At 57.1% G+C, this 22,156-nt stretch overlaps 1 protein-coding gene across 2 annotated transcripts in view; it reads left to right on the top strand.

Moving 5' to 3' along the window:
- sptbn5 (spectrin, beta, non-erythrocytic 5) overlaps positions 1 to 22,156 on the top strand; it is a 275,567-nt gene that overhangs the window by 97,744 nt on the left and 155,667 nt on the right. For both annotated transcript variants that reach the window (XM_072569378.1, XM_072569377.1), the window contains one exon: positions 755 to 900. In XM_072569378.1, the coding sequence (XP_072425479.1) occupies positions 755 to 900 (146 nt within the window). The remainder of the gene's footprint in view (positions 1 to 754; positions 901 to 22,156) is intronic.

Here is a 22,156-nt window from a genome sequence, read left to right as displayed (position 1 = left end):
ACTGGTTCTCAAACTGCCAAGTCAAATTGATAGCATCCCAGAATTAGAGGAGGCTTGGGGTCATAATATTCCTTCACTAAATCTGTCAATTCTTGAAAGATTTTAGAAGCTGGCACCTCAGGGAAAGTTAGGCTCCTAATAATGGAAAAAGGTGCGGGTCCAAACACTTGCAGGAGAATTACTTGTTACTTTTCATCTGCCCAATGACATTTGCCCAGTTAAAACACCACCTTCTTGCCACATACTGGACCCAGCCTTAGACGGCATGAACAAACTAGTCAAGCTGCCAAATAATGGCACGATACCAGAAATGCAAACCCCAACTCAAAGACTGTTACAAGTGAATTTCTTCAGGAGCATGCTTTTCCCTTGTTGCCATAGACATAAGTCCATAGAGGCTGGTATCCTGTCACAAAGTCATCCTTTATTTACATGGGGAGGGTCCTTGATACTGATCCAGCTCCCTCAGAGCTGGCTTCAGAGTGAACACAACCTCGAACACTCCTGTTTATTTCTGTCAGACAGGGTTCCCTGATTGGACCAGGTTAACTGCCCCATTGAGAACTCATATTCTATGAGGTCTTTCTGGCTGACCGTGTTACAATCACTGCAGTACTGTCAGTCGTGTGAAAGTGTGGGTGTTAGTGATGTTTTACTGCCAGAGGGGGGTCAGTGTTGGTATATTATACTCTAAGCAGGGCACAAGTGCTGCTGTTCTGTCAGCAGGGTGTAACTTGTGTTGTTCCATCCTCAGCACTTGAGGGCACTGTATGAGGTCTTCCTGCACCAGGTGGAGGCTGGTGAAGAGAGGATCCAGGGGGTTCAGACTTTGGTGAACAAGCTGCTGGAAAATCAACATCCTCAGTCCCAGGAAATCACACTGAGGAAGGATGCATTGAGGTACTGTCATCATGTTACACGACATCAAAGATGCAGAATACACTCACCATCCACTTCATTTGTCAGGGATACATCAGTGGCTGAGGAGTTCAAAGAATGCAAAATTTGAGAGGGAGTGAGGGGATCACAAGGAGGCATATCTGAGTGAGGGGTCAGACCACAGTGAGTCTGCATGAGTGAGTGAGGGGTTCAGATGGTAGTGTGTCTGAGGGAGTGAGAGACCACAGGGTGGTGTCTCTCAGTGAGTGAGGGATCACAGGGCGGTGTATCTCAGTGAGTGAGGGATCACAGGGCGGTGTGTCTCAGTGAGTGAGGGATCACAGGGCGGTGTGTCTCAGTGAGTGAGGGATCACAGGGCGGTGTGTCTCAGTGAGTGAGGGATCACAGGGCGGTGTGTCTCAGTGAGTGAGGGATCACAGGGCGGTGTGTCTCAGTGAGTGAGGGATCACAGGGCGGTGTGTGTGAGTGAGTGAGGGATCACAGGGCGATGTGTCTCAGTGAGTGAGGGATCACAGGGTGATGTGTCTGAGTGAGGGAGGGATCACAGGGCGATGTGTCTCAGTGTGAGAGATCAACGGGTGGTGTGTCTGATTGAGTGAGGGATCGCAGGGCGGTGTGTCTGATTGAGAGAGGGATCACAGGGCAGTGTGTCTGATTGAGTGAGGGATCACAGTGCTGTGTGTCTGATTGAGTGAGGGATCGCAGGGCGGTGTGTCTCAGTGAGTGAGGGATCACAGGGCGATGTGTCTCAGTGAGTGAGGGATCACAGGGTGATGTGTCTGAGTGAGGGAGGGATCACAGGGCGATGTGTCTCAGTGAGTGAGAGATCAACGGGTGGTGTGTCTGATTGAGTGAGGGATCGCAGGGCGGTGTGTCTGATTGAGAGAGGGATCACAGGGCAGTGTGTCTGATTGAGTGAGGGATCACAGTGCTGTGTGTCTGATTGAGTGAGGGATCGCAGGGCGGTGTGTCTGATTGAGAGAGGGATCACAGGGCAGTGTGTCTGATTGAGTGAGGGATCACAGTGCGGTGTGTCTCAGTGAGTGAGGGATCGCAGGGCGGTGTGTCTGAGTGAGGGAGGGATCACAGGGCGATGTGTCTGAGTGAGTGAGAGATCAACGGGTGGTGTGTGTGAGTGAGGGATCACAGGGCGGTGTGTCTGAGTGAGTGAGAGATCACAGGGCACTGTCTCTCACTGAGTGAGGGATCGCATGGCGGTGTGTCTGAGTGAGTGAGGGATCACAAGGGGGTGTGTTTGAGTGAGTGAGAGATCACAGGGCGGTGTGTCTCAGTGAGTGAGGGATCGCAGGGCGGTGTGTCTGAGTGAGTGAGGGATCACAGGGCGGTGTGTCTAAGTGAGTGAGAGATCACAGGGCACTGTGTCTCACTGAGTGAGGGATCACATGGCGGTGTGTCTGAGTGAGTGAGGGATCACAAGGGGGTGTGTTTGAGTGAGTGAGAGATCACAGGGCGGTGTGTCTCAGTGAGTGAGGGATCGCAGGGCGGTGTGTCTGATTGAGAGAGGGATCACAGGGCAGTGTGTCTGATTGAGTGAGGGATCACAGTGCGGTGTGTCTCAGTGAGTGAGGGATCGCAGGGCGGTGTGTCTGAGTGAGTGAGGGATCACAGGGCGGTGTGTCTGAGTGAGTGAGAGATCACAGGGCACTGTGTCTCACTGAGTGAGGGATCACATGGCGGTGTGTCTGAGTGAGTGAGGGATCACAGGGTGGTGTGTTTGAGTGAGTGAGAGATCACAGGGCGGTGTGTCTCAGTGAGTGAGGGATCGCAGGGCGGTGTGTCTCAGTGAGTGAGGGATCACAGGGTGGTGTGTGTGGTGAGTGAGGGATCACAGGGCGGTGTGTCTGAGTGAGTGAGGGATCGCAGGGCGGTGTGTCTGAGTGAGTGAGGGATCACAGGGCGGTGTGTGTGAGTGAGTGAGGGATCGCAGGGCGGTGTGTGTGAGTGAGTGAGGGATCGCAGTGCAGTGTGTGTGAGTGAGTGTGGGATCGCAGGGCGGTGTGTCTCAGTGAGTGAGGGATCGCAGGGCGGTGTGTGTGAGTGAGTGTGGGATCGCAGTGCAGTGTGTGTGAGTGAGTGAGGGATCGCAGGGCGGTGTGTTTTAGTGAGTGAGGGATCGCAGGGTGGTGTGTGTGAGTGAGTGAGTGATCGCAGGGCGGTGTGCGTGAGTGAGTGAGGGATCGCAGTGCAGTGTGTGTGAGTGAGTGAGGGATCGCAGGGCGGTGTGTCTGAGTGAGTGAGGGATCGCAGGGCGGTGTGTGTGAGTGAATGAGGGATCACAGGGCGGTGTGTTTTAGTGAGTGAGGGATCACAGGGCAGTGTGTGTGAGTGAGTGAGAGTTTGCAGGGCAGTGTGTGTGAGTGAGTGAGGGTTCACAGGGCGGTGTGTGTGAGTGAGTGAGGGATCGCAGGGCAGTGTGTGTGAGTGAGTGAGGGATCGCAGGGCAGTGTGTGTGAGTGAGTGAGGGATCACAGGGTGGTATGTGTGAGTGAGTGAGGGATCACAGGGCGGCCTGTTTTAGTGAGTGAGGGATCACAGGGCAGTGTGTGTGAGTGAGTGAGGGTTCACAGGGCGGTGTGTGTGAATGACTGAGGGATCACAGGGCAGTGTGTGTGAGTGAGTGAGGGATCACAGGGCGGTGTGTGTGAGTGAGTGAGGGATCGCAGGGCAGTGTGTGTGAGTGTGGGATCGCAGGGCGGTGTGTGTGAGTGAGTGAGTGAGGGATCGCAGGGCGGTGTGTCTGAGTGAGTGAGGGATCACAGGGCAATGTGTCTGAGTGAGTGAGAGATCAACGGGTGGTGTGTGTGAGTGAGGGATCACAGGGTGGTGTGTCTGATTGAGTGAGGGATCGCAGGGCGGTGTGTCTGATTGAGAGAGGGATCACAGGGCGGTGTGTCTGAGTGAGTGAGAGATCACAGTGCGGTGTGTCTCAGTGAGTGAGGGATCGCAGGGCGGTGTGTCTGAGTGAGTGAGAGATCACAGGGCACTGTCTCTCACTGAGTGAGGGATCGCATGGCGGTGTGTCTGAGTGAGTGAGGGATCACAAGGGGGTGTGTTTGAGTGAATGAGAGATCACAGGGCGGTGTGTCTCAGTGAGTGAGGGATCGCAGGGCGGTGTGTCTGATTGAGAGAGGGATCACAGGGCAGTGTGTCGGATTGAGTGAGGGATCACAGTGCGGTGTGTCTCAGTGAGTGAGGGATCGCAGGGCGGTGTGTCTGAGTGAGTGAGGGATCACAGGGCGGTGTGTCTGAGTGAGTGAGAGATCACAGGGCACTGTGTCTCACTGAGTGAGGGATCGCATGGTGGTGTGTCTGAGTGAGTGAGGGATCACAAGGTGGTGTGTTTGAGTGAGTGAGAGATCACAGGGCGGTGTGTCTGAGTGAGTGAGGGATCACAGGGTGGTGTGTTTGAGTGAGTGAGAGATCACAGGGCGGTGTATCTCAGTGAGTGAGGGATCGCAGGGCGGTGTGTCTCAGTGAGTGAGGGATCACAGGGCGGTGTGTCTGAGTGAGTGAGGGATCACAGGGCGGTGTGTCTGAGTGAGTGAGGGATCGCAGGGCGGTGTGTCTGAGTGAGTGAGGGATCACAGGGCGGTGTGTGTGAGTGAGTGAGGGATCGCAGGGCGGTGTGCCTCAGTGAGTGAGGGATCACAGGGTGGTGTGTTTGAGTGAGTGAGAGATCACAGGGCGGTGTATCTCAGTGAGTGAGGGATCGCAGGGCGGTGTGTCTCAGTGAGTGAGGGATCACAGGGTGGTGTGTGTGAGTGAGTGAGGGATCACAGGGCGGTGTGTCTGAGTGAGTGAGGGATCGCAGGGCGGTGTGTCTGAGTGAGTGAGGGATCACAGGGCGGTGTGTGTGAGTGAGTGAGGGATCGCAGGGCGGTGTGTGTGAGTGAGTGAGGGATCGCAGTGCAGTGTATGTGAGTGAGTGAGGGATCGCAGGGCGGTGTGTCTCAGTGAGTGAGGGATCGCAGGGCGGTGTGTGTGAGTGAGTGTGGGATCGCAGTGCAGTGTGTGTGAGTGAGTGAGGGATCGCAGGGCAGTGTGTTTTAGTGAGTGAGGGATCGCAGGGCGGTGTGTGTGAGTGAGTGAGTGATCGCAGGGCGGTGTGTCTGAGTGAGTGAGGGATCGCAGGGCAGTGTGTGTGAGTGAGTGAGGGATCGCAGTGCAGTGTGTGTGAGTGAGTGAGGGATCGCAGGGCGGTGTGTCTGAGTGAGTGAGGGATCACAGGGCGGTGTGTCTGAGTGAGTGAGAGATCACAGGGCACTGTGTCTCACTGAGTGAGGGATCGCATGGCGGTGTGTCTGAGTGAGTGAGGGATCACAAGGTGGTGTGTTTGAGTGAGTGAGAGATCACAGGGCGGTGTGTCTGAGTGAGTGAGGGATCACAGGGTGGTGTGTTTGAGTGAGTGAGAGATCACAGGGCGGTGTATCTCAGTGAGTGAGGGATCGCAGGGCGGTGTGTCTCAGTGAGTGAGGGATCACAGGGTGGTGTGTGTGAGTGAGTGAGGGATCACAGGGCGGTGTGTCTGAGTGAGTGAGGGATCGCAGGGCGGTGTGTCTGAGTGAGTGAGGGATCACAGGGCGGTGTGTGTGAGTGAGTGAGGGATCGCAGGGCGGTGTGTCTCAGTGAGTGAGGGATCACAGGGTGGTGTGTTTGAGTGAGTGAGAGATCACAGGGCGGTGTGTCTCAGTGAGTGAGGGATCACAGGGTGGTGTGTGTGAGTGAGTGAGGGATCGCAGGGCGGTGTGTCTGAGTGAGTGAGGGATCGCAGGGCGGTGTGTCTGAGTGAGTGAGGGATCGCAGGGCGGTGTGTGTGAGTGAGTGAGGGATCGCAGTGCAGTGTATGTGAGTGAGTGAGGGATCGCAGGGCGGTGTGTCTCAGTGAGTGAGGGATCGCAGGGCGGTGTGTGTGAGTGAGTGTGGGATCGCAGTGCAGTGTGTGTGAGTGAGTGAGGGATCGCAGGGCAGTGTGTTTTAGTGAGTGAGGGATCGCAGGGCGGTGTGTGTGAGTGAGTGAGTGATCGCAGGGCGGTGTGTCTGAGTGAGTGAGGGATCGCAGGGCAGTGTGTGTGAGTGAGTGAGGGATCGCAGTGCAGTGTGTGTGAGTGAGTGAGGGATCGCAGGGCGATGTCTGAGTGAGTGAGGGATCGCAGGGCGGTGTGTGTGAGTGAGTGAGGGATCACAGGGCGGTGTGTTTTAGTGAGTGAGGGATCACAGGGCAGTGTGTGTGAGTGAGTGAGGGTTCGCAGGGCAGTGTGTGTGAGTGAGTGAGGGTTCACAGGGCGGTGTGTGTCAGTGAGTGAGGGATCGCAGGGCAGTGTGTGTGAGTGAGTGAGTGATCGCAGGGCAGTGTGTGTGAGTGAGTGAGGGATCGCAGGGCAGTGTGTGTGAGTGAGTGAGGGATCACAGGGTGGTATGTGTGAGTGAGTGAGGGTTCACAGGGCAGTGTGTGTGAGTGAGTGAGGGTTCACAGGGCGGTGTGTGTGAGTGAGTGAGGGATCGCAGGGCAGTGTGTGTGAGTGAGTGAGGGATCGCAGGGCAGTGTGTGTGAGTGAGTGAGGGATCACAGGGCAGTGTGTGTGAGTGAGTGAGGGTTCACAGGGCGGTGTGTGTGAGTGAGTGAGGGTTCACAGGGCGGTGTGTGTGAGTGAGGGTTCGCAGGGCTGTGTGTGTGAATGAGTGAGGGATCACAGGGTGGTGTGTGTGAGTGAGTGAGGGTTCACAGGGCGGTGTGTGTGAATGAGTGAGGGATCACAGGGCAGTGTGTGTGAGTGAGTGAGGGATCACAGGGCGGTGTGTGTGAGTGAGTGAGGGATCACAGGGCAGTGTGTGTGAGTGTGGGATCACAGGGCGGTGTGTGTGAGTGAGTGAGTGAGGGATCGCAGTGCGGTGTGTCTTAGTGATTGAGGGATCGCAGGGCGGTGTGTCTGAGTGAGTGAGGGATCGCCGGGCGGTGTGTCTCAGTGAGTGAGGGATCACCGGGCGGTTTGTCTGAGTGATTGAGGGATAAAAGTGCGGTGTGTCTTAGTGATTGAGGGATCGCAGGGCGGTGTGTTTTAGTGAGTGAGGGATCACAGGGCAGTGTGTGTGAGTGAGTGAGGGTTCGCAGGGCAGTGTGTGTGAGTGAGTGAGGGATCGCAGGGCGGTGTGTGTGAGTGATTGAGGGATCGCAGGGCGGTGTGTTTTAGTGAGTGAGGGATCACAGGGCAGTGTGTGTGAGTGAGTGAGGGTTCACAGGGCGGTGTGTGTGAGTGAGTGAGGGATCGCAGGGCAGTGTGTGTGAGTGAGTGAGGGATCACAGGGTGGTATGTGTGAGTGAGTGAGGGATCACAGGGCAGTGTGTGTGAGTGAGTGAGGGATCACAAGGCGGTGTGTGTGAGTGAGTGAGGGATCGCAGGGAAGTGTGTGTGAGTGTGGGATCGCAGGGCAGTGTGTCTGATTGAGGGATCGCAGGGCTGTGTGAGTGAGTGAGGGATCGCAGGGCGGTGTGTCTGAGTGAGTGAGGGATCACAGGGCGGTGTGTCTCAGTGAGTGAGGGATCACAGGGCGGTATGTCTGAGTGATTGAGGGATCACAGTGCGGTGTGTCTCAGTGAGTGAGGGATCGCAGGGCAGTGTGTCTGAGTGATTGAGGGATCGCAGGGCGGTGTGTGTGAGTGAGTGAGGGATCGCAGGGCGGTGTGTCTGAGTGAGTGAGGGATCGCAGGGCGGTGTGTCTGAGTGAGTGAGGGATCGCAGGGCGGTGTGTCTGAGTGAGTGAGGGATCGCAGGGCGGTGTGTCTCAGTGTGTGAGGGATCACAGGGCGGTGTGTCTGAGTGAGTGAGGGATCACAGTGCAGTGTGTGTGAGTGAGTGAGGGATCACAGGGCGGTGTGTCTGAGTCAGTGAGGGATCACAGGGCGCTGTGTCTCAGTGAGTGAGGGACCACAGGGTGGTGTTTCTCAGTGAGTGAGGGATCACAGGGCGGTATGTCTGAGTGAGTGAGGGATCACAGTGCGGTGTGTCTCAGTGAGTGAGGGATCGCAGGGCAGTGTGTCTGAGTGATTGAGGGATCACAGGGCGGTGTGCGTGAGTGAGTGAGGGATCGCAGGGCGGTGTGTCTGAGTGAGTGAGGGATCGCAGGGCGGTGTGTGTGAGTGAGTGAGGGATCACAGGGCGGTGTGTTTTAGTGAGTGAGGGATCACAGGGCAGTGTGTGTGAGTGAGTGAGGGTTCGCAGGGCAGTGTGTGTGAGTGAATGAGGGTTCACAGGGCGGTGTGTGTGAGTGAGTGAGGGATCGCAGGGCAGTGTGTGTGAGTGAGTGAGGGATCGCAGGGCAGTGTGTGTGACTGAGTGAGGGATCGCAGGGCAGTGTGTGTGAGTGAGTGAGGGATCACAGGGTGGTATGTGTGAGTGAGTGAGGGATCACAGGGCAGCGTGTTTTAGTGAGTGAGGGATCACAGGGCAGTGTGTGTGAGTGAGTGAGGGATCACAGGGCAGTGTGTGTGAGTGAGTGAGGGTTCACAGGGCGGTGTGTGTGAGTGCGTGAGGGTTCACAGGGCGGTGTGTGTGAGTGAGTGAGGGTTCAAGGGGTGTGTGTGAGTGAGTGAGGGTTCACAGGGCGGTGTGTGTGAATGAATGAGGGATCACAGGGCAGTGTGTGTGAGTGAGTGAGGGATCACAGGGCGGTGTGTGTGAGTGAGTGAGGGATCGCAGGGCAGTGTGTGTGATTGTGGGATCGCAGGGCGGTGTGTGTGAGTGAGTGAGTGAGGGATCGCAGTGCGGTGTGTCTTAGTGATTGAGGTATCGCAGGGCGGTGTGTCTGAGTGAGTGAGAGATCAACGGGTGGTGTGTGTGAGTGAGGGATCGCAGGGCGGTGTGTCTGATTGAGAGAGGGATCACAGGGCGGTGTGTCTGAGTGAGTGAGAGATCACAGTGCGGTGTGTCTCAGTGAGTGAGGGATCGCAGGGCGGTGTGTCTGAGTGAGTGAGGGATCACAGGGCGGTGTGTCTGAGTGAGTGAGAGATCACAGGGCACTGTCTCTCACTGAGTGAGGGATCGCATGGCGGTGTGTCTGAGTGAGTGAGGGATCACAAGGGGGTGTGTTTGAGTGAATGAGAGATCACAGGGCGGTGTGTCTCAGTGAGTGAGGGATCGCAGGGCGGTGTGTCTGATTGAGAGAGGGATCACAGGGCAGTGTGTCTGATTGAGTGAGGGATCACAGTGCGGTGTGTCTCAGTGAGTGAGAGATCACAGGGCACTGTGTCTCACTGAGTGAGGGATCGCATGGCAGTGTGTCTGAGTGAGTGAGGGATCACAAGGTGGTGTGTTTGAGTGAGTGAGAGATCACAGGGCGGTGTGTCTCAGTGAGTGAGGGATCACAGGGTGGTGTGTTTGAGTGAGTGAGAGATCACAGGGCGGTGTGTCTCAGTGAGTGAGGGATCGCAGGGCGGTGTGTCTCAGTGAGTGAGGGATCACAGGGTGGTGTGTGTGAGTGAGTGAGGGATCACAGGGCGGTGTGTCTGAGTGAGTGAGGGATCGCAGGGCGGTGTGTCTGAGTGAGTGAGGGATCACAGGGCGGTGTGTGTGAGTGAGTGAGGGATCGCAGGGCGGTGTGTGTCAGTGAGTGAGGGATCGCAGTGCAGTGTATGTCAGTGAGTGAGGGATCGCAGGGCGGTGTGTCTCAGTGAGTGAGGGATCACAGGGCGGTGTGTGTGAGTGAGTGTGGGATCGCAGTGCAGTGTGTGTGAGTGAGTGAGGGATCGCAGGGCAGTGTGTGTGAGTGAGTGAGGGATCACAGGGTGGTATGTGTGAGTGAGTGAGGGATCACAGGGCGGCCTGTTTTAGTGAGTGAGGGATCACAGGGCAGTGTGTGTGAGTGAGTGAGGGTTCACAGGGCGGTGTGTGTGAATGACTGAGGGATCACAGGGCAGTGTGTGTGAGTGAGTGAGGGATCACAGGGCGGTGTGTGTGAGTGAGTGAGGGATCGCAGGGCAGTGTGTGTGAGTGTGGGATCGCAGGGCGGTGTGTGTGAGTGAGTGAGTGAGGGATCGCAGGGCGGTGTGTCTGAGTGAGTGAGGGATCACAGGGCAATGTGTCTGAGTGAGTGAGAGATCAACGGGTGGTGTGTGTGAGTGAGGGATCACAGGGTGGTGTGTCTGATTGAGTGAGGGATCGCAGGGCGGTGTGTCTGATTGAGAGAGGGATCACAGGGCGGTGTGTCTGAGTGAGTGAGAGATCACAGTGCGGTGTGTCTCAGTGAGTGAGGGATCGCAGGGCGGTGTGTCTGAGTGAGTGAGAGATCACAGGGCACTGTCTCTCACTGAGTGAGGGATCGCATGGCGGTGTGTCTGAGTGAGTGAGGGATCACAAGGGGGTGTGTTTGAGTGAATGAGAGATCACAGGGCGGTGTGTCTCAGTGAGTGAGGGATCGCAGGGCGGTGTGTCTGATTGAGAGAGGGATCACAGGGCAGTGTGTCGGATTGAGTGAGGGATCACAGTGCGGTGTGTCTCAGTGAGTGAGGGATCGCAGGGCGGTGTGTCTGAGTGAGTGAGAGATCACAGGGCACTGTGTCTCACTGAGTGAGGGATCGCATGGCGGTGTGTCTGAGTGAGTGAGGGATCACAAGGTGGTGTGTTTGAGTGAGTGAGAGATCACAGGGCGGTGTGTCTGAGTGAGTGAGGGATCACAGGGTGGTGTGTTTGAGTGAGTGAGAGATCACAGGGCGGTGTATCTCAGTGAGTGAGGGATCGCAGGGCGGTGTGTCTCAGTGAGTGAGGGATCACAGGGCGGTGTGTCTGAGTGAGTGAGGGATCACAGGGCGGTGTGTCTGAGTGAGTGAGGGATCGCAGGGCGGTGTGTCTGAGTGAGTGAGGGATCACAGGGCGGTGTGTGTGAGTGAGTGAGGGATCGCAGGGCGGTGTGTCTCAGTGAGTGAGGGATCACAGGGTGGTGTGTTTGAGTGAGTGAGAGATCACAGGGCGGTGTATCTCAGTGAGTGAGGGATCGCAGGGCGGTGTGTCTCAGTGAGTGAGGGATCACAGGGTGGTGTGTGTGAGTGAGTGAGGGATCACAGGGCGGTGTGTCTGAGTGAGTGAGGGATCGCAGGGCGGTGTGTCTGAGTGAGTGAGGGATCACAGGGCGGTGTGTGTGAGTGAGTGAGGGATCGCAGGGCGGTGTGTGTGAGTGAGTGAGGGATCGCAGTGCAGTGTATGTGAGTGAGTGAGGGATCGCAGGGCGGTGTGTCTCAGTGAGTGAGGGATCGCAGGGCGGTGTGTGTGAGTGAGTGTGGGATCGCAGTGCAGTGTGTGTGAGTGAGTGAGGGATCGCAGGGCAGTGTGTTTTAGTGAGTGAGGGATCGCAGGGCGGTGTGTGTGAGTGAGTGAGTGATCGCAGGGCGGTGTGTCTGAGTGAGTGAGGGATCGCAGGGCAGTGTGTGTGAGTGAGTGAGGGATCGCAGTGCAGTGTGTGTGAGTGAGTGAGGGATCGCAGGGCGGTGTGTCTGAGTGAGTGAGGGATCACAGGGCGGTGTGTCTGAGTGAGTGAGAGATCACAGGGCACTGTGTCTCACTGAGTGAGGGATCGCATGGCGGTGTGTCTGAGTGAGTGAGGGATCACAAGGTGGTGTGTTTGAGTGAGTGAGAGATCACAGGGCGGTGTGTCTGAGTGAGTGAGGGATCACAGGGTGGTGTGTTTGAGTGAGTGAGAGATCACAGGGCGGTGTATCTCAGTGAGTGAGGGATCGCAGGGCGGTGTGTCTCAGTGAGTGAGGGATCACAGGGTGGTGTGTGTGAGTGAGTGAGGGATCACAGGGCGGTGTGTCTGAGTGAGTGAGGGATCGCAGGGCGGTGTGTCTGAGTGAGTGAGGGATCACAGGGTGGTGTGTTTGAGTGAGTGAGAGATCACAGGGCGGTGTGTCTCAGTGAGTGAGGGATCACAGGGTGGTGTGTGTGAGTGAGTGAGGGATCACAGGGCGGTGTGTCTGAGTGAGTGAGGGATCGCAGGGCGGTGTGTCTGAGTGAGTGAGGGATCACAGGGCGGTGTGTGTGAGTGAGTGAGGGATCGCAGGGCGGTGTGTGTGAGTGAGTGAGGGATCGCAGTGCAGTGTATGTGAGTGAGTGAGGGATCGCAGGGCGGTGTGTCTCAGTGAGTGAGGGATCGCAGGGCGGTGTGTGTGAGTGAGTGTGGGATCGCAGTGCAGTGTGTGTGAGTGAGTGAGGGATCGCAGGGCAGTGTGTTTTAGTGAGTGAGGGATCGCAGGGCGGTGTGTGTGAGTGAGTGAGTGATCGCAGGGCGGTGTGTCTGAGTGAGTGAGGGATCGCAGGGCAGTGTGTGTGAGTGAGTGAGGGATCGCAGTGCAGTGTGTGTGAGTGAGTGAGGGATCGCAGGGCGATGTCTGAGTGAGTGAGGGATCGCAGGGCGGTGTGTGTGAGTGAGTGAGGGATCACAGGGCGGTGTGTTTTAGTGAGTGAGGGATCACAGGGCAGTGTGTGTGAGTGAGTGAGGGTTCGCAGGGCAGTGTGTGTGAGTGAGTGAGGGTTCACAGGGCGGTGTGTGTCAGTGAGTGAGGGATCGCAGGGCAGTGTGTGTGAGTGAGTGAGTGATCGCAGGGCAGTGTGTGTGAGTGAGTGAGGGATCGCAGGGCAGTGTGTGTGAGTGAGTGAGGGATCACAGGGTGGTATGTGTGAGTGAGTGAGGGTTCACAGGGCAGTGTGTGTGAGTGAGTGAGGGTTCACAGGGCGGTGTGTGTGAGTGAGTGAGGGATCGCAGGGCAGTGTGTGTGAGTGAGTGAGGGATCGCAGGGCAGTGTGTGTGAGTGAGTGAGGGATCACAGGGCAGTGTGTGTGAGTGAGTGAGGGTTCACAGGGCGGTGTGTGTGAGTGAGTGAGGGTTCACAGGGCGGTGTGTGTGAGTGAGGGTTCGCAGGGCTGTGTGTGTGAATGAGTGAGGGATCACAGGGTGGTGTGTGTGAGTGAGTGAGGGATCGCAGGGCAGTGTGTGTGAATGAGTGAGGGATCACAGGGCAGTGTGTGTGAGTGAGTGAGGGATCACAGGGCGGTGTGTGTGAGTGAGTGAGGGATCACAGGGCAGTGTGTGTGAGTGTGGGATCACAGGGCGGTGTGTGTGAGTGAGTGAGGGTTCGCAGGGCTGTGTGTGTGAATGAGTGAGGGATCACAGGGTGGTGTGTCTGAGTGAGTGAGGGTTCACAGGGCGGTGTGTGTGAATGAGTGAGGGATCACAGGGCAGTGTGTGTGAGTGAGTGAGGGATCACAGGGCGGTGTGTGTGAGTGAGTGAGGGATCACAGGGCAGTGTGTGTGAGTGTGGGATCACAGGGCGGTGTGTGTGAGTGAGTGAGTGAGGGATCGCAGTGCGGTGTGTCTTAGTGATTGAGGGATCGCAGGGCGGTGTGTCTGAGTGAGTGAGGGATCGCCGGGCGGTGTGTCTCAGTGAGTGAGGGATCACCGGGCGGTTTGTCTGAGTGATTGAGGGATAAAAGTGCGGTGTGTCTTAGTGATTGAGGGATCGCAGGGCGGTGTGTTTTAGTGAGTGAGGGATCACAGGGCAGTGTGTGTGAGTGAGTGAGGGTTCGCAGGGCAGTGTGTGTGAGTGAGTGAGGGATCGCAGGGCGGTGTGTGTGAGTGATTGAGGGATCGCAGGGCGGTGTGTTTTAGTGAGTGAGGGATCACAGGGCGGTGTGTGTGAGTGAGTGAGGGTTCGCAGGGCAGTGTGTGTGAGTGAGTGAGGGTTCACAGGGCGGTGTGTGTGAGTGAGTGAGGGATCGCAGGGCAGTGTGTGTGAGTGAGTGAGGGATCACAGGGTGGTATGTGTGAGTGAGTGAGGGATCACAGGGCAGTGTGTGTGAGTGAGTGAGGGATCACAAGGCGGTGTGTGTGAGTGAGTGAGGGATCGCAGGGAAGTGTGTGTGAGTGTGGGATCGCAGGGCAGTGTGTCTGATTGAGGGATCGCAGGGCTGTGTGAGTGAGTGAGGGATCGCAGGGCGGTGTGTCTGAGTGAGTGAGGGATCACAGGGCGGTGTGTCTCAGTGAGTGAGGGATCACAGGGCGGTATGTCTGAGTGATTGAGGGATCACAGTGCGGTGTGTCTCAGTGAGTGAGGGATCGCAGGGCAGTGTGTCTGAGTGATTGAGGGATCGCAGGGCGGTGTGTGTGAGTGAGTGAGGGATCGCAGGGCGGTGTGTCTGAGTGAGTGAGGGATCGCAGGGCGGTGTGTCTGAGTGAGTGAGGGATCGCAGGGCGGTGTGTCTGAGTGAGTGAGGGATCGCAGGGCGGTGTGTCTCAGTGTGTGAGGGATCACAGGGCGGTGTGTCTGAGTGAGTGAGGGATCACAGTGCAGTGTGTGTGAGTGAGTGAGGGATCACAGGGCGGTGTGTCTGAGTCAGTGAGGGATCACAGGGCGCTGTGTCTCAGTGAGTGAGGGATCACAGGGTGGTGTTTCTCAGTGAGTGAGGGATCACAGGGCGGTATGTCTGAGTGAGTGAGGGATCACAGTGCGGTGTGTCTCAGTGAGTGAGGGATCGCAGGGCAGTGTGTCTGAGTGATTGTGGGATCACAGGGCGGTGTGCGTGAGTGAGTGAGGGATCGCAGGGCGGTGTGTCTGAGTGAGTGAGGGATCGCAGGGCGGTGTGTGTGAGTGAGTGAGGGATCACAGGGCGGTGTGTGTGAGTGCGTGAGGGTTCACAGGGCGGTGTGTGTGAGTGAGTGAGGGTTCAAGGGGTGTGTGTGAGTGAGTGAGGGTTCACAGGGCGGTGTGTGTGAATGAGTGAGGGATCACAGGGCAGTGTGTGTGAGTGAGTGAGGGATCACAGGGCGGTGTGTGTGAGTGAGTGAGGGATCGCAGGGCAGTGTGTGTGATTGTGGGATCGCAGGGCGGTGTGTGTGAGTGAGTGAGTGAGGGATCGCAGTGCGGTGTGTCTTAGTGATTGAGGTATCGCAGGGCGGTGTGTCTGAGTGAGTGAGAGATCAACGGGTGGTGTGTGTGAGTGAGGGATCGCAGGGCGGTGTGTCTGATTGAGAGAGGGATCACAGGGCGGTGTGTCTGAGTGAGTGAGAGATCACAGTGCGGTGTGTCTCAGTGAGTGAGGGATCGCAGGGCGGTGTGTCTGAGTGAGTGAGGGATCACAGGGCGGTGTGTCTGAGTGAGTGAGAGATCACAGGGCACTGTCTCTCACTGAGTGAGGGATCGCATGGCGGTGTGTCTGAGTGAGTGAGGGATCACAAGGGGGTGTGTTTGAGTGAATGAGAGATCACAGGGCGGTGTGTCTCAGTGAGTGAGGGATCGCAGGGCGGTGTGTCTGATTGAGAGAGGGATCACAGGGCAGTGTGTCTGATTGAGTGAGGGATCACAGTGCGGTGTGTCTCAGTGAGTGAGAGATCACAGGGCACTGTGTCTCACTGAGTGAGGGATCGCATGGCAGTGTGTCTGAGTGAGTGAGGGATCACAAGGTGGTGTGTTTGAGTGAGTGAGAGATCACAGGGCGGTGTGTCTCAGTGAGTGAGGGATCACAGGGTGGTGTGTTTGAGTGAGTGAGAGATCACAGGGCGGTGTGTCTCAGTGAGTGAGGGATCGCAGGGCGGTGTGTCTCAGTGAGTGAGGGATCACAGGGTGGTGTGTGTGAGTGAGTGAGGGATCACAGGGCGGTGTGTCTGAGTGAGTGAGGGATCGCAGGGCGGTGTGTCTGAGTGAGTGAGGGATCACAGGGCGGTGTGTGTGAGTGAGTGAGGGATCGCAGGGCGGTGTGTGTCAGTGAGTGAGGGATCGCAGTGCAGTGTATGTCAGTGAGTGAGGGATCGCAGGGCGGTGTGTCTCAGTGAGTGAGGGATCACAGGGCGGTGTGTGTGAGTGAGTGTGGGATCGCAGTGCAGTGTGTGTGAGTGAGTGAGGGATCGCAGGGCAGTGTGTGTGAGTGAGTGAGGGATCACAGGGTGGTATGTGTGAGTGAGTGAGGGATCACAGGGCGGCCTGTTTTAGTGAGTGAGGGATCACAGGGCAGTGTGTGTGAGTGAGTGAGGGTTCACAGGGCGGTGTGTGTGAATGACTGAGGGATCACAGGGCAGTGTGTGTGAGTGAGTGAGGGATCACAGGGCGGTGTGTGTGAGTGAGTGAGGGATCGCAGGGCAGTGTGTGTGAGTGTGGGATCGCAGGGCGGTGTGTGTGAGTGAGTGAGTGAGGGATCGCAGGGCGGTGTGTCTGAGTGAGTGAGGGATCACAGGGCAATGTGTCTGAGTGAGTGAGAGATCAACGGGTGGTGTGTGTGAGTGAGGGATCACAGGGTGGTGTGTCTGATTGAGTGAGGGATCGCAGGGCGGTGTGTCTGATTGAGAGAGGGATCACAGGGCGGTGTGTCTGAGTGAGTGAGAGATCACAGTGCGGTGTGTCTCAGTGAGTGAGGGATCGCAGGGCGGTGTGTCTGAGTGAGTGAGAGATCACAGGGCACTGTCTCTCACTGAGTGAGGGATCGCATGGCGGTGTGTCTGAGTGAGTGAGGGATCACAAGGGGGTGTGTTTGAGTGAATGAGAGATCACAGGGCGGTGTGTCTCAGTGAGTGAGGGATCGCAGGGCGGTGTGTCTGATTGAGAGAGGGATCACAGGGCAGTGTGTCGGATTGAGTGAGGGATCACAGTGCGGTGTGTCTCAGTGGGTGAGGGATCGCAGGGCGGTGTGTCTGAGTGAGTGAGGGATCACAGGGCGGTGTGTCTGAGTGAGTGAGAGATCACAGGGCACTGTGTCTCACTGAGTGAGGGATCGCATGGCGGTGTGTCTGAGTGAGTGAGGGATCACAAGGTGGTGTGTTTGAGTGAGTGAGAGATCACAGGGCGGTGTGTCTGAGTGAGTGAGGGATCACAGGGTGGTGTGTTTGAGTGAGTGAGAGATCACAGGGCGGTGTATCTCAGTGAGTGAGGGATCGCAGGGCGGTGTGTCTCAGTGAGTGAGGGATCACAGGGCGGTGTGTCTGAGTGAGTGAGGGATCACAGGGCGGTGTGTCTGAGTGAGTGAGGGATCGCAGGGCGGTGTGTCTGAGTGAGTGAGGGATCACAGGACGGTGTGTGTGAGTGAGTGAGGGATCGCAGGGCGGTGTGTCTCAGTGAGTGAGGGATCACAGGGTGGTGTGTTTGAGTGAGTGAGAGATCACAGGGCGGTGTATCTCAGTGAGTGAGGGATCGCAGGGCGGTGTGTCTCAGTGAGTGAGGGATCACAGGGTGGTGTGTGTGAGTGAGTGAGGGATCACAGGGCGGTGTGTCTGAGTGAGTGAGGGATCGCAGGGCGGTGTGTCTGAGTGAGTGAGGGATCACAGGGCGGTGTGTGTGAGTGAGTGAGGGATCGCAGGGCGGTGTGTGTGAGTGAGTGAGGGATCGCAGTGCAGTGTATGTGAGTGAGTGAGGGATCGCAGGGCGGTGTGTCTCAGTGAGTGAGGGATCGCAGGGCGGTGTGTGTGAGTGAGTGTGGGATCGCAGTGCAGTGTGTGTGAGTGAGTGAGGGATCGCAGGGCAGTGTGTTTTAGTGAGTGAGGGATCGCAGGGCGGTGTGTGTGAGTGAGTGAGTGATCGCAGGGCGGTGTGTCTGAGTGAGTGAGGGATCGCAGGGCAGTGTGTGTGAGTGAGTGAGGGATCGCAGTGCAGTGTGTGTGAGTGAGTGAGGGATCGCAGGGCGGTGTGTCTGAGTGAGTGAGGGATCACAGGGCGGTGTGTCTGAGTGAGTGAGAGATCACAGGGCACTGTGTCTCACTGAGTGAGGGATCGCATGGCGGTGTGTCTGAGTGAGTGAGGGATCACAAGGTGGTGTGTTTGAGTGAGTGAGAGATCACAGGGCGGTGTGTCTGAGTGAGTGAGGGATCACAGGGTGGTGTGTTTGAGTGAGTGAGAGATCACAGGGCGGTGTATCTCAGTGAGTGAGGGATCGCAGGGCGGTGTGTCTCAGTGAGTGAGGGATCACAGGGTGGTGTGTGTGAGTGAGTGAGGGATCACAGGGCGGTGTGTCTGAGTGAGTGAGGGATCGCAGGGCGGTGTGTCTGAGTGAGTGAGGGATCACAGGGCGGTGTGTGTGAGTGAGTGAGGGATCGCAGGGCGGTGTGTCTCAGTGAGTGAGGGATCACAGGGTGGTGTGTTTGAGTGAGTGAGAGATCACAGGGCGGTGTGTCTCAGTGAGTGAGGGATCACAGGGTGGTGTGTGTGAGTGAGTGAGGGATCACAGGGCGGTGTGTCTGAGTGAGTGAGGGATCGCAGGGCGGTGTGTCTGAGTGAGTGAGGGATCACAGGGCGGTGTGTGTGAGTGAGTGAGGGATCGCAGGGCGGTGTGTGTGAGTGAGTGAGGGATCGCAGTGCAGTGTATGTGAGTGAGTGAGGGATCGCAGGGCGGTGTGTCTCAGTGAGTGAGGGATCGCAGGGCGGTGTGTGTGAGTGAGTGTGGGATCGCAGTGCAGTGTGTGTGAGTGAGTGAGGGATCGCAGGGCAGTGTGTTTTAGTGAGTGAGGGATCGCAGGGCGGTGTGTGTGAGTGAGTGAGTGATCGCAGGGCGGTGTGTCTGAGTGAATGAGGGATCGCAGGGCAGTGTGTGTGAGTGAGTGAGGGATCGCAGTGCAGTGTGTGTGAGTGAGTGAGGGATCGCAGGGCGATGTCTGAGTGAGTGAGGGATCGCAGGGCGGTGTGTGTGAGTGAGTGAGGGATCACAGGGCGGTGTGTTTTAGTGAGTGAGGGATCACAGGGCAGTGTGTGTGAGTGAGTGAGGGTTCGCAGGGCAGTGTGTGTGAGTGAGTGAGGGTTCACAGGGCGGTGTGTGTCAGTGAGTGAGGGATCGCAGGGCAGTGTGTGTGAGTGAGTGAGTGATCGCAGGGCAGTGTGTGTGAGTGAGTGAGGGATCGCAGGGCAGTGTGTGTGAGTGAGTGAGGGATCACAGGGTGGTATGTGTGAGTGAGTGAGGGTTCACAGGGCAGTGTGTGTGAGTGAGTGAGGGTTCACAGGGCGGTGTGTGTGAGTGAGTGAGGGATCGCAGGGCAGTGTGTGTGAGTGAGTGAGGGATCGCAGGGCAGTGTGTGTGAGTGAGTGAGGGATCACAGGGCAGTGTGTGTGAGTGAGTGAGGGTTCACAGGGCGGTGTGTGTGAGTGAGTGAGGGTTCACAGGGCGGTGTGTGTGAGTGAGGGTTCGCAGGGCTGTGTGTGTGAATGAGTGAGGGATCACAGGGTGGTGTGTGTGAGTGAGTGAGGGATCGCAGGGCAGTGTGTGTGAATGAGTGAGGGATCACAGTGCAGTGTGTGTGAGTGAGTGAGGGATCACAGGGCGGTGTGTGTGAGTGAGTGAGGGATCACAGGGCAGTGTGTGTGAGTGTGGGATCACAGGGCGGTGTGTGTGAGTGAGTGAGGGTTCGCAGGGCTGTGTGTGTGAATGAGTGAGGGATCACAGGGTGGTGTGTCTGAGTGAGTGAGGGTTCACAGGGCGGTGTGTGTGAATGAGTGAGGGATCACAGGGCAGTGTGTGTGAGTGAGTGAGGGATCACAGGGCGGTGTGTGTGAGTGAGTGAGGGATCACAGGGCAGTGTGTGTGAGTGTGGGATCACAGGGCGGTGTGTGTGAGTGAGTGAGTGAGGGATCGCAGTGCGGTGTGTCTTAGTGATTGAGGGATCGCAGGGCGGTGTGTCTGAGTGAGTGAGGGATCGCCGGGCGGTGTGTCTCAGTGAGTGAGGGATCACCGGGCGGTTTGTCTGAGTGATTGAGGGATAAAAGTGCGGTGTGTCTTAGTGATTGAGGGATCGCAGGGCGGTGTGTTTTAGTGAGTGAGGGATCACAGGGCAGTGTGTGTGAGTGAGTGAGGGTTCGCAGGGCAGTGTGTGTGAGTGAGTGAGGGATCGCAGGGCGGTGTGTGTGAGTGATTGAGGGATCGCAGGGCGGTGTGTTTTAGTGAGTGAGGGATCACAGGGCGGTGTGTGTGAGTGAGTGAGGGTTCGCAGGGCAGTGTGTGTGAGTGAGTGAGGGTTCACAGGGCGGTGTGTGTGAGTGAGTGAGGGATCGCAGGGCAGTGTGTGTGAGTGAGTGAGGGATCACAGGGTGGTATGTGTGAGTGAGTGAGGGATCACAGGGCAGTGTGTGTGAGTGAGTGAGGGATCACAAGGCGGTGTGTGTGAGTGAGTGAGGGATCGCAGGGAAGTGTGTGTGAGTGTGGGATCGCAGGGCAGTGTGTCTGATTGAGGGATCGCAGGGCTGTGTGAGTGAGTGAGGGATCGCAGGGCGGTGTGTCTGAGTGAGTGAGGGATCACAGGGCGGTGTGTCTCAGTGAGTGAGGGATCACAGGGCGGTATGTCTGAGTGATTGAGGGATCACAGTGCGGTGTGTCTCAGTGAGTGAGGGATCGCAGGGCAGTGTGTCTGAGTGATTGAGGGATCGCAGGGCGGTGTGTGTGAGTGAGTGAGGGATCGCAGGGCGGTGTGTCTGAGTGAGTGAGGGATCGCAGGGCGGTGTGTCTGAGTGAGTGAGGGATCGCAGGGCGGTGTGTCTGAGTGAGTGAGGGATCGCAGGGCGGTGTGTCTCAGTGTGTGAGGGATCACAGGGCGGTGTGTCTGAGTGAGTGAGGGATCACAGTGCAGTGTGTGTGAGTGAGTGAGGGATCACAGGGCGGTGTGTCTGAGTCAGTGAGGGATCACAGGGCGCTGTGTCTCAGTGAGTGAGGGATCACAGGGTGGTGTTTCTCAGTGAGTGAGGGATCACAGGGCGGTATGTCTGAGTGAGTGAGGGATCACAGTGCGGTGTGTCTCAGTGAGTGAGGGATCGCAGGGCAGTGTGTCTGAGTGATTGTGGGATCACAGGGCGGTGTGCGTGAGTGAGTGAGGGATCGCAGGGCGGTGTGTCTGAGTGAGTGAGGGATCGCAGGGCGGTGTGTGTGAGTGAGTGAGGGATCACAGGGCGGTGTGTGTGAGTGCGTGAGGGTTCACAGGGCGGTGTGTGTGAGTGAGTGAGGGTTCAAGGGGTGTGTGTGAGTGAGTGAGGGTTCACAGGGCGGTGTGTGTGAATGAGTGAGGGATCACAGGGCAGTGTGTGTGAGTGAGTGAGGGATCACAGGGCGGTGTGTGTGAGTGAGTGAGGGATCGCAGGGCAGTGTGTGTGATTGTGGGATCGCAGGGCGGTGTGTGTGAGTGAGTGAGTGAGGGATCGCAGTGCGGTGTGTCTTAGTGATTGAGGTATCGCAGGGCGGTGTGTCTGAGTGAGTGAGAGATCAACGGGTGGTGTGTGTGAGTGAGGGATCGCAGGGCGGTGTGTCTGATTGAGAGAGGGATCACAGGGCGGTGTGTCTGAGTGAGTGAGAGATCACAGTGCGGTGTGTCTCAGTGAGTGAGGGATCGCAGGGCGGTGTGTCTGAGTGAGTGAGGGATCACAGGGCGGTGTGTCTGAGTGAGTGAGAGATCACAGGGCACTGTCTCTCACTGAGTGAGGGATCGCATGGCGGTGTGTCTGAGTGAGTGAGGGATCACAAGGGGGTGTGTTTGAGTGAATGAGAGATCACAGGGCGGTGTGTCTCAGTGAGTGAGGGATCGCAGGGCGGTGTGTCTGATTGAGAGAGGGATCACAGGGCAGTGTGTCTGATTGAGTGAGGGATCACAGTGCGGTGTGTCTCAGTGAGTGAGAGATCACAGGGCACTGTGTCTCACTGAGTGAGGGATCGCATGGCAGTGTGTCTGAGTGAGTGAGGGATCACAAGGTGGTGTGTTTGAGTGAGTGAGAGATCACAGGGCGGTGTGTCTCAGTGAGTGAGGGATCACAGGGTGGTGTGTTTGAGTGAGTGAGAGATCACAGGGCGGTGTGTCTCAGTGAGTGAGGGATCGCAGGGCGGTGTGTCTCAGTGAGTGAGGGATCACAGGGTGGTGTGTGTGAGTGAGTGAGGGATCACAGGGCGGTGTGTCTGAGTGAGTGAGGGATCGCAGGGCGGTGTGTCTGAGTGAGTGAGGGATCACAGGGCGGTGTGTGTGAGTGAGTGAGGGATCGCAGGGCGGTGTGTGTCAGTGAGTGAGGGATCGCAGTGCAGTGTATGTCAGTGAGTGAGGGATCGCAGGGCGGTGTGTCTCAGTGAGTGAGGGATCACAGGGCGGTGTGTGTGAGTGAGTGTGGGATCGCAGTGCAGTGTGTGTGAGTGAGTGAGGGATCGCAGGGCAGTGTGTGTGAGTGAGTGAGGGATCACAGGGTGGTATGTGTGAGTGAGTGAGGGATCACAGGGCGGCCTGTTTTAGTGAGTGAGGGATCACAGGGCAGTGTGTG

This window comes from Chiloscyllium punctatum, chromosome 4 (genome assembly GCF_047496795.1).
Source record: "Chiloscyllium punctatum isolate Juve2018m chromosome 4, sChiPun1.3, whole genome shotgun sequence".
NCBI lineage: Eukaryota > Metazoa > Chordata > Chondrichthyes > Orectolobiformes > Hemiscylliidae > Chiloscyllium > Chiloscyllium punctatum.
This window is presented reverse-complemented; position numbering and strand designations above follow the sequence as displayed.